Source organism: Zingiber officinale, chromosome 10A, assembly GCF_018446385.1.
Source record: "Zingiber officinale cultivar Zhangliang chromosome 10A, Zo_v1.1, whole genome shotgun sequence".
Lineage (NCBI taxonomy): Eukaryota > Viridiplantae > Streptophyta > Magnoliopsida > Zingiberales > Zingiberaceae > Zingiber > Zingiber officinale.
Genome location: NC_056004.1, coordinates 63,299,440 through 63,310,911, shown reverse-complemented (window position 1 = coordinate 63,310,911; position 11,472 = coordinate 63,299,440). Strand labels below are relative to the sequence as shown.

General features: G+C 38.7%; 1 protein-coding gene across 4 annotated transcripts in view; it reads left to right on the top strand.

The window, feature by feature from the left end:
* The first annotated feature begins 2,859 nt into the window (after positions 1–2,859).
* LOC122027823 overlaps positions 2,860–11,472 on the top strand; it is an 84,160-nt gene continuing 75,547 nt past the window's right edge. For 2 of the 4 annotated variants that reach the window (XM_042586832.1, XM_042586833.1), the window contains exons 1-3: positions 2,860–3,354; positions 3,440–3,639; positions 3,740–3,800. In XM_042586832.1, the coding sequence (XP_042442766.1) occupies positions 3,111–3,354; positions 3,440–3,639; positions 3,740–3,800 (505 nt within the window). In that variant the 5' untranslated portion in view covers positions 2,860–3,110. The remainder of the gene's footprint in view (positions 3,355–3,439; positions 3,640–3,739; positions 3,801–11,472) is intronic. The other 2 variants (XR_006124533.1, XM_042586831.1) reach the window with 1 other exon arrangement.

Below are 11,472 nucleotides of genomic sequence, written 5' to 3'. Positions count from 1 at the left end.
GGCGCCGTTTATCCAACCCCCCTTCAAGCCGGTCACCGATCCTCCTACATTTATTTGTTTAGACTAACTCCTTTTTACGAGAATTCAAAAGTTGAAAAAAAGGAGTCCGGGCGCTCGGAGTCTGGGCGCTCAGACTAGTGTCACCTGGGCAGTCTGGGCACCCGGAGTTGGTCCAGGCACCCGGACCAAAAAAGTTATCCCGAAGCTGAGTTGGAGCATGACGGCTGGCCGAATCCACGTCAATGATCTAGGCTCTCGGAAGGGGTCTAGGCGTTCGGAAGTGGATAAACTTCGTGGATGAAGTTTCGACAAGAGAATGCTACGTCAGCAATAATCCAAGTGTCTAGACGGGTTCCAGGCACTCGGAATGGTCATATATAAGGGCCTTCAACCCGTAGTTTCAGAACATCAACTACTTGCTACTCCGAAAAGGCTCTGACGATACCGAAAGGTTGCTATGAAGTTTGAAGAATGAGAGATTCTAATTTCTTTTCTATTTGTCGATGACAACTAACTTTAGTTCTTGTACTCAATATTTATAATTAATTATTCAAACTGATAGTGATTGCCAAACGAAAGCGATCGACGATCGTGGGCCTTAGAGTAGGAGTCGTTACACGGCTTCGAACCAAGTAAAACCATCTGTGTTAACATTGTTTCCTCTTTTCTTTATTCCGTTGTGTAACTGTTTTTAACTCTCAATTTTTGACTAACGCTATACACTCCCCCCCCTCTAGCGACTTTATGATCCTATACACACTAATATAAAATCATTGAGCTATAGTTTGACAAACTTTATCCCTCTCATATTTTTCCCACTTCTCATTTAGTGTTGTTCATTTTCCTTTCAATCCTCCTTTTTTTAATAACAAATTCATCCATGGAACCAATTTGTCCAACTTCATCTCCATCTATTGATTCTAATGAAGAAGTAAACTTTCTTTTAGTTCTTTTTAAGAACCAAACAACTACACAGTAAAAAAATAGAGTTACATAATATAAAGAAACAAACAACTATACAGTAAAAAAAATAAAAAAAGAAAGGGAAAATGTTTAAAATTTTAAACAAGCAATGAAGTACTAAACCAAACAAAATAGACAGTCTTACATAGAAGGATTTTTTTTGCAACAAACACTTTAGCAACCTAGATGAGAAGAAATTTTTTGCAACGAAAAACAAAGATGATGCATTTAAAAGAAATCTAACCTATAAGCAAGCAGTCAATGATGTGATGATGATAATTGATGATGATAGTTGATAAATCTTCATTTGTTCACTTTAGCTAGCATTAAGTTTTCATATTTCAAAGGGTTTAAGATAGAGAAGATAAACGATTGTTGCTGTCGCTCTAGTGGAGCCTGCAGCTGGTGGCCATGGGCACTAGACCAGTGAGAGAATAGTGTGTGCCGTTCATATACGGGGCGAACTAGGTGTGGGCAAACTACTTGATAGGCCTTGTAAATAGAGCTATCAGATGGGTCAACTCATGACGGGGCGTGCCAACCCATGACTGGTCAGCCATTTAACGGGGCGAGTTGATCTTATCATCTTGGCAGGTTGGGAAATTTCCAATCCAACCCAACTTAAGACGGGTTGCGGGTTAGGCGGATCAACCCACGAGCCTAAAAAAAATATATAAATAAAATTATATATAAAAAATAAAAATTTTAAATTTGAATTACGAATTAGATGAGTCAAACTCATGATTTAGCACACAAATGTGATGATGTTAAATATCTTCATATTCAAAGTTCAGTTGGGGTGTGAACTTCACATTCTTTATTTGATAGTTTGTTTTTCTAAGTATTTGTTTTTCTTTCTTTTGACAATTGTTCTTTATTTGCATCATATGGTCCAACCTAAGTTAAAAGTTATGTGATCTATCAAAATTTACCTAACATTTATATTATAACAACTATAATTTCATAGTTATAGGGGTATTAAAAATAAACCTGACTCGAGTCTACTAAAAAATATTAGGTTAGTGTTGAGGTTTTTGAGTTCAGGTTGGATTTGGGGTTTTGGCTTGTGTTAGGATAAGATTGGATTTGAGTTGATATGTGACTGAATTTATGAATTGTTATTTTTTGGTGGGTTAAAGCAAAATTTAGTTTAAAAATTAAGATGCTTTATGTATATAATACAAAATGTTAGTACGATAATGATGAAATACTAAAATAAAAGTAAAAAGTTATAGGAAAATAGTAAAAAAAAGTCTTTTTTAATTGAGTCCAGTTTGGTTATTCGGGGCAGTCTGGTTATCCAAGTTTGAGTTTAGGATTTTTGAGTTATGTTCATGTTTGGATTTGGTTTAGGTTGAGATTTTTTGTAATATCCCCGCTTCAATCCGACCCACTCGAATTAACATTCTTACATAACTGCTACAACTATGTGACAGCTCAGTTGTAACAACTACTAAATCATAGCTGTCACAATTATGTAGTAACTATAACTACGTAGCATCTATAGATTCATAGCTGCTACAACACGCCTCCGATTTATGATTTAGACATGAAATATAAACAAAAAATAATAATGAGAATAGTGTAATAGAGAGTTGTTGGATAATTATATATAAGATGAGACATCTTTTTGATAAAAAAAAATAAAATGGAACCTCATCGCTACAAATAAAGGATGTTTTTTTTTTTTTTTTTTTGTATTATTATTTTTTAAAAATTAATATAGAATTGTAGTAATACTATACTATTTTTTTTTAAAATTAGTATAGAAGAATAATATTGTGATACATCATAATTTATTAATTTTTGTTTGAGATCGAAATGTGGTCAATTATCTGTTTAAAAAATAACCAGTCATAAGAAAGAAAAAAAATATTCCTAAAACATCGTTACCCCCGTCTTTTCTCAACTCCACGGCGATGTCAAGAGATTACCCAATCGATGAATTTTTGGGGTCGAGACTGACAAAAGGTGGCTACCAGTTTGGGCAGAGGCAGGGAAACCTTCCGCCGTTCCGGTACGCAAGGGGAGAATTTCGAAAGTGCGGGTCGAACTTTTGGGAGAAAGGAAGGTGCGTGGTCTGGAGATTTGCCAAACAAAAGCGATACTTGGAGTCGTAAACCAGGGCCGTGCAGCGGAGTGTTGGAATGGAAAGAACAGTTATAACAACTGATACTTCGTCGGAGATCACTGGTTCGACAACGTCACCGGGTGTTGCACCGGTCGTCCTCTCCGATGATCTGGTGGAGGAGCTCCTACGCTTCACTCTCTCCCTTACTGCTTCCGGGGCAATTGTCACCCTCCCCTTCTCCCTCTCACTCTCCCCTGACTACTGCTCCCACCTCCTGCAGCCTGAACCTTCCGCCCTTCTTCCGTTTCTGCATCCGTTTGGTATATAGGTGTTTAGTTTTCCCATTCCTGAGAAATAACCTTTATCTTTGCTGCTGATTAAAGCGAGATTTGTTACTTTGGCAAGACGGTGATGGGACTAGTGGTGTGCCGGCATATCCCTTGTACAAACACTTGGCGAGAGTGATACGAAGATGCATTGACTCAGGGAATTTCATCAGATCGTTGAGCAATGCTATGCCTTCCATTCCGCTAGAAGAAAAGACAAATCTGAAAGTGAATGAATGGAATAGCCTGATCTCGAACAAGGGATCGGAACTGACCAAGGTGAGCCATGATACTGCCATATTTTGATTTCTTGTCCTTGGTATCATTACCACTCTTATCTATCGGAATTGAATTTGTTCTATTTTGACATCATTTGCAGATGCTTAGCAATGTGGACTTCGAACTCCATGTTCAAGAACCTTTCTTCTCACAGCTGAGAGGTGGCTATTTCCTTTATCCCTCGTTCCTTTTTAAACATCCTTCCCAATTTGGCCAAAGCTGGATGTCTTCCTGAAAAAGCATATAGCTGATAATGCTATTGCACTATTTCTTGTTCCAAAGCATTTAACACCACTTCCTTATACTTTTTCTACATATGTATGTGATTCTATTGCATCAGTATATAACTGATTGTGTTTCTATTGGGATGATTGGCATGATCAAACTGTGATAATAAGCTTTGTCTCTCTTGTCAACTTATGAAGGTGATTTCTTAATGCTTATTAACTAGTACCAATTGTGGTATCATAAACTAAATTTAGAAACCCATGTACTTATCTCTGACACATGGGTGGCACAGTTTATGCTCTTTAAAGAATAAATTGTTCATCCTTTGAGTAAGAATCTCCATTCTTGTATAATTGGAATGACATACAAAATCTTTAGTTATTTTCTATAATTAGTCGTCCAGTTCCATGTATTCTTGTTGAATTGCTCCCAAGTCCCAACTCCCAACACATGTAACACTCCTTAACCAAAAACTACTTGTACTTTATTTATCATCACACATTTTGATGTGATAAAAAATTATGAATCTTTCACAAGTTTATACAATATCTATATGGAGTTCTCTTGTGTTGCTGAATATCTATGCTTTTATCCTTGTGGCTCTAGTGGTTTATTCGTGTCATGATTACAAGATAATGGTCAAACTAGTTATCCTAATGACATATGAAACATTATGATAGATTGCAATGGTATAATAGATCTTTTTCTATTTATATTTACTCAACAAAATAAGATTTAACTTTTCTCAACAATTAGGAAAGTTGTTCAGAAATTTTCTGTAGAATGGTAAGTTAGGCTTCCTTAAATTTTTTCAATACCAACAAGAGGAACTAGGAAAGTGGTAGGGGAAGTTCTGGCAAGGTTTTATTTAAGTTACTTGGAAGCAATGTGTGCCTTGTAGTTTAACTAGTAACTTTTCTCTTGCAATAATTTTTGAGTATCTAATGATAGATTTGTTAATAAACAGGAACCTAGGGAGTTATTTATAAATATTTTTACTATGATAATTATATAATAGATGGGGTGACCTAGATAATATATTGATTTTTTCACTCTATTATTTCACATGGTAGAGAGCTTTATAACATGCACTAATTCCTTCTTCTTTGGTAACTTCTCTAAACCTTATGTTTTTTGGTATTTAATTGCTTGCCCGTGACATCTTCAATAATTTATGTGCCATGTCTTATGTTGAACTCTACCTTGTTTTTGCACTCATTTGTGCTTAGGCTATATCTACTATCTTATGTGATCATACAAAATGGATGAATGCCATCTTATATCTTCTTTGCATAAATAATTTCTTTATCTTAATCATACGGTTACCTTGTTGCCCATTGACAAAACATCTAGGTGTCCTCTTCCAATAACCCTATGCTTCCTTCTCATCTGATTCTGTCTGAGAGATAAAGAGATGATGATGTGCTGGTGACGATGGCTTGATCGTTGACGAAGAGAAGACCTCCTCTGAGAGGGCAATTCCTTCAGATCCTGTGCACAGACGATCTAACAAGGCGTTAGTGACCAAAGACCAGGGAAAAGATCCCTGCAAGACCTTCCGATGCTCAAGTCAGTACGATCTTCGGCGAGTGAAATGAAGAACAATAGTGGATATGCGAGAGCGTAGGTTTCAGATGCAGATGATGCGTACCTTGTCAACGGAGAGGATCCCCTTTATATACCACCTCTCACAACCTCCGTGATCCTGAGATGATATCGTGCGTCGGAGTTTGTTAGATGATGGAAAAAGTACAATCTGGATAATATGCAGTAACAGTTCGAGGAATCTTTTTTGTACTCACAGATGTAACTTTTTTGCCGTTTATGACTTATACCCTTGATAAAATTGTCGAGGGAGTATGCCGTCATAACTAACCTCCGCAAGAAGTGTCCAAGGAATATTCCCTGATCCTGTTAAAATATTGTCACTTGTTTGCTGAGTATATTTCGGTCTATTTGTTTAGTTGATGTACTCTACGCTAAATATATCTCAGCCGGTCCTTAAGCCGACCTCTTTTATTGAACCATTCAGTTGCCTTCTGTATATTTCTTTGCCCTATGTCAGATTAAGCTGCTCAATTATGTTCTGTGCAACATTAATATACTTGCTGGAGAATGGTAGAGTGTATCAGGATCTTGGGAAATTCCTTTGATAATAACATATGTTGTGTTGCAATTCCATTCGGGCGATTGATAATAACATAAATATAACTGTCGTATGCCCGATCAATCTTTGCTTGATCGGGCATATGTGCACTTTGGTCGGATGTACCTAGAAAGATTTATGAAGCTAGGGGCATTAAGTCTGAATAGTTGGTCACATATATAAAGGCTAACAAGGCTGAGTACCTTTAACTTGGCCAGTCTTTATTTGGACGATCACACATATGGGACCTGATGAGGCTGAGCGCCTTTATCTCGGCCGACCTTTATCTGGCCGGTCACATATATGGGAATTGATGAGGTTAAGTGCCTTTAAGCCTACTAGTCTTTATCTAGTTGGTCACACATATAGTAATTGATAAGGCTGAGTGTCTTTAACCTAGTTGGGCTTTATCTAGCCAATCACACATATGGGAATTGATGAGGCTAAGTGCCTTTAACTCGGCCAGTCTTTATCTGACCAGTCACACATATGGGAATTGATGAGGTTAAGTGTTTTTAACCTGACCGATCTTTATTTGGTTGGTCACACATATAGGAATTGATGAGGTTAAGTTCCTTTAACCCGGTTGGTCTTTTTTGGCTTGCCACACATATGGGAATTGATGAGGTTAAGTGCCTTTAACCCATCCGATCTTTATCTGGCTGGTCACACATATGGGAATTTTGATGAGGTAGTGCCTCATCAATTTACTTAAACCAATTTAATTAGCCGCTATGTAAGACCTCCCTAAGATCCGGCCACCCTTGAGACATTATACTCCTTGGTTCGCTCGGCTTAACAACTGACCATCTTCCCCTGGCCGAATTAAAATTCGATATGGTTAACCCAAGGATTTTAACACTGGGGAATTGATCCAGGCCAAATGAGGGGATATTATTCCTTTTAGAGTAGGACTACCATGTCATCTTGACTTTGACCGCCACGCCTCCTTCTAGGTCCATCCGTCATACCCCGTATCATCATCCATCAAATTCAAAAACAACAAAAAGATGTCTCTTATTTTTTATTTTATTTTTTGATAGAAATGGGCCCTAGGACCATATCCCACTTATGTAATTATAGATACCACTCAACCATTTGCATGATTTTTCTCTTACTTAGTGGCCTCACTTGCCCATATATTGCATTCTTCTAGATTCCCTAGCCAACCCATTTTCCTCACCATTACATGCCAATCCATTGCTAACCATTGTCTTATTTCTTATATTCTCCTACTGGACATGCAAGTTTCCTTCTCCCCAAATCTTGCACAACTTTAGGTTGTTTGTTTGCACTAAGAAACTTGGAACCCCTTCACGCCATGAGATTTCCAACCTTTGCACGCTTCTTGTATCTAAGCATCAAGCACAAAAGTTGGGTTAACTATTTTCATGAAATGCTTGTGGATCCTGTTGGTGCAATTGACCAGTTTTGATATTTGTTTGATAATATGTTTATTGGAGAAAGTTGGTCTAGTTGGATACTAGCAAAGGGAAATGAATTGGTGAGAACTCTGAGTAGGTTAATGTTGGCAAGATGCTTGGCAAACAAGTGAGAAGTCCTGATAGGTCAATGACCTAGGTTAAGACAAAGTCTAGTTAGGTAAAGGTTGACACAAAGAGAAAGTCCAAGTAGATCAAGTTTGACCGGATACTTGGCAAGGGAAAAGTCCAGAATAAGGTTGATCAGATATTTAGCAAGGGTAAGATCCATTAAGATTGACTAGATGCTTAGCATGTTAAAGTTTAAGGTTGACTAGATGTATGGCAAAGGTAAAGATCAAGTAGGTTTAGGTTGACCGGATGCTTGACATAGGGAAAATTCTAGGGAGTAAATCCTAGGGAGTGAGAAGTCTCGGAAAATTGAACTTCAAGCAAGTGTGATCGAAATAAGGTTTTCGATAGACTGTGTGTGATCAACCATACTAATGTATTTGAGCGACCGAAGCATTATATTTTGCATTATTACTTTTATTATGCTAACTCAGTTTTACGGAAAATAAGATTTTCAATCGACCGAAGGTTTATAGAAAATAGGGTTTTTAATCGACTGAACAAGGAGGTCTGGTCGATCGATAATAAGAGATAATGTCGAGCTGGATAAGATCCTTCTGATGGAAAGGAGGGGTTCAGTCGACCGAACCCATATATTAGTCGACTGAACAAAAGGAAACTCTGATCAGATAAAGAGGAGATCTAGTTTGCAAAGGAAATGCTAGATTAGTTGATCGATAGGAAAGATTGGTCGACCGATCAAGCTGATTTCACGGCGTCTCGATTCGATTAGAGGATGCAAACTCGGACATCATTGAGGTTCGGTCGATCAATCAGAGGGATAGTCGACCAATAAAGGCAGAAATCAAGCACCGAATTTGCGGGATCGGATTTGGACCAGTCGACCAATTAGGGGGATTGGTCGACCGATAAAGTCCTATAAAAGCATCTCGAAGTAGAGACTCGACATTAATCATTCTATACTTGATAAAGCTCTCAGAGATTCTGCTTATGTGATCATGGAAGCGCTAGGAGTAGCGTGCAACTTTCAGGCCTTTTGGTCCAGATCGACACAAGTTTGTTTGTATAATTTATATTACACGCATCTCATTTTATTATTTGTGATTATATTCACTTTAAGAGGTTTCTTTGCCTCTGGAAGATTTCCGAAAAGGAGAAAAAGACTTATGTTGAGTACACATGTCTTGAATGTAGCACCCCTGAGGGTATAAACTAAGTAAATTCCTTTGTTTATTATCTCTCTTTTAGTTCCTTTATATTCTGCTGTGCATACTAACTTTGATAGAAAAGAAAGAAGAAAAGTGAGCGATGTTCGCCCCCTCTATCACACTTTTTCGTCCTACAATTGGTATTAGAGCCAGACGGGCTCATCATTGGACTAACTGGGTGAGGAGCAGGCTAGACGTATCTTAATTTTTGTTATTTTTTTCCTTTTAATTCATATAAAAGTGCAGAAAATGGAACACAAAAAAATGCTTGGGCGAAACATCTACGACTCTCCACATATGAGATGAACATGTTGGGTTTTTCGGGCCGCGAAAACCGCTTTTTCACGTTGCGGAAACCCCGAAACTCCCTAGCCAACGGATCCGTGCAAAGAAAATTTTTTCGAAAAACTACGAGTACGAGTTTACCTAGATCTACACTTAGATCTACAAAGGAAAAAGGTTATACCTTTGAAGCGAAGCCCTTCACAAGCCCGCAAGTCCAAGGTACGCCGGATCTTAAGATTGTCAACGTAGACAATCCTCTAGAAGTATCCACACGAACAAGATTTGTTCTCTAACACACAAGGATGGAGAAGAGAGCACCACAAGTGTGCTAGCACTTCCTAGGGCTCTCGGGTAGGATTTAAAAGGGAGAAAAGAGAGAAAATAAGAGGAATCTCATACACTCCTCTAAGTACCCTCCTTGTGAACTTTCACTCCACCCTTTCCTCTTGAAACTCAACTCACTCACCTTCTCCTTGCTTGGAACTCACGGCAACAGCAAAGGAGGAAGAAAACCCAAGGAAGAAGATGCAATAATAACCACACTTAATTGCCACAAAATGAAAACCCATATTTCAAAAATGTGGCCGGCACATTAAATGAAAATGGGATTTGTAACCTCCTTGATGACTTGGAGATGATGTGGCAAGGCTAGTCATGCCATGTAGGATACATCAAGTCAAACTTGATGTTTCAACTTCCCATTTGGTCAAGTCAAAATTGACCAACTTCCTTGTTGAGTTGAATCCAACCTTTGATTCAAGCCAATTTCAATCTAATGAATCTCAATTCATTAATATAAATTGACTCAATGAATCAAATTTAAATTAGACTCATTCAACAATTGAATCTAATTGAGTCTAACTCAATAAGTCTAATTTGAATTAATCCGAATCCAATCTTTGGTGCATCATACGAACCTAATCCAATCGGTTCATCATACGAACCTAATCTCCATCCATTCGTTCTTCACAGTGACCCTAACAGTTCTCATAACGCCGACAATGTTTCTAAACCCTTGTAAATATAAGCAACGGCCGCGATCTAGCAATACATCATCATACCCAAGTTACAAGAACGCCGAGATCCAACATCACCACGACTACTAATCACCTCTCCCACAATATACGACAAGTGTCCTTCTATCCTAGACATCTAGATCGATCAACGCGAGGCATGATCGCGTCATCCTCTAATCAATCTAAATCTCAAACTCCAAGTAGACTCACTCAATCAAACGAGCTCAATATCCTATATCGACTCATTTGGGCATACCACCACGCACTTGCGGTCTCACTCTATCAAGAATATCGATGTCACGGGAGGGATGATCCCATCTACATCACCACATCCCTCCGCATAATTGTTACATACCCAGAATCGCCTTTATAATCTACACATGACATTCGACGAAACCAAAGTACATAACTCCTTACGTATGAACCACGTGACTTCGTGTCTAAGGACTAGTCATATTAATACCATACGAGAAAGTATACGACACTCATATAACGATCCACGATACTTTCTCACGGGGTCATTCAAGATACATTCTCCAACGATACCCACGTGTCAACTCGACATCTCCATATCCACGATCCAGATCGAATCGAGTCGATTTCACACGCTAGTCTTATCAGAACATCGTCCCCGAACGTTAATACTGACTAGAACGACATTAAAGTAGTGTTCCCTATATCATCTCACCATCGATTCAACCAATCGATCGATATAGGTAAGAAGAACCTTCTACTCAAGGACGTTATTATACTTAGTTTATTCGCACAAATACAAGTAAGTATAATAACCAAAACCAAACGCCTTTATTTATATATATGATACAACAAGTCCAAAATACAATCATCAAACGATCGGCTTGGCTCTAGCTAACAATCTCCACCACTAACGATCGATACCAGGAGCTCTAAGCCCCAACGACCTCCAACGTCGACCATCACGCTCCTGCGCCAAAGCCTCGTCAAGGATGATCATAGTTAGCCTCTAGAGATGAATCTTCACATCTCTTCTCTCGACGATCTCTCGAACGAGCCGAGCGCCGTGTTCGGTCGTCAGCGAGCGAGGTTCCTTCGTGCTGTATAGCTTCTGTCAGTCTAAGAGCTCAATGGTCAAGAATGTTAGAACCACCCCAAGTTCGAACTCATGAATCCAACGCCACGCCTTTCACGCAAAGAATATACTCGGCCTCTATCGTAATCACCATCGCATGTCTCCGTCAACTCTTCCAACACAAGATCAAACATTTACGCAAACACGAACCTCGATCGCGATCGATAATCATCCCGGTTTGCCTAGAAGCCATAGAATCACCGTAACCCTAGCTCATCATCGCTCCATATATCAAGAAATATTTTTAGTCCTTCTTAAGTACTTAAGAATATTCTCGACCTCATCCAGGACTTTCACCGGATCCTCGATCGTCATACTCGCCTCAAGC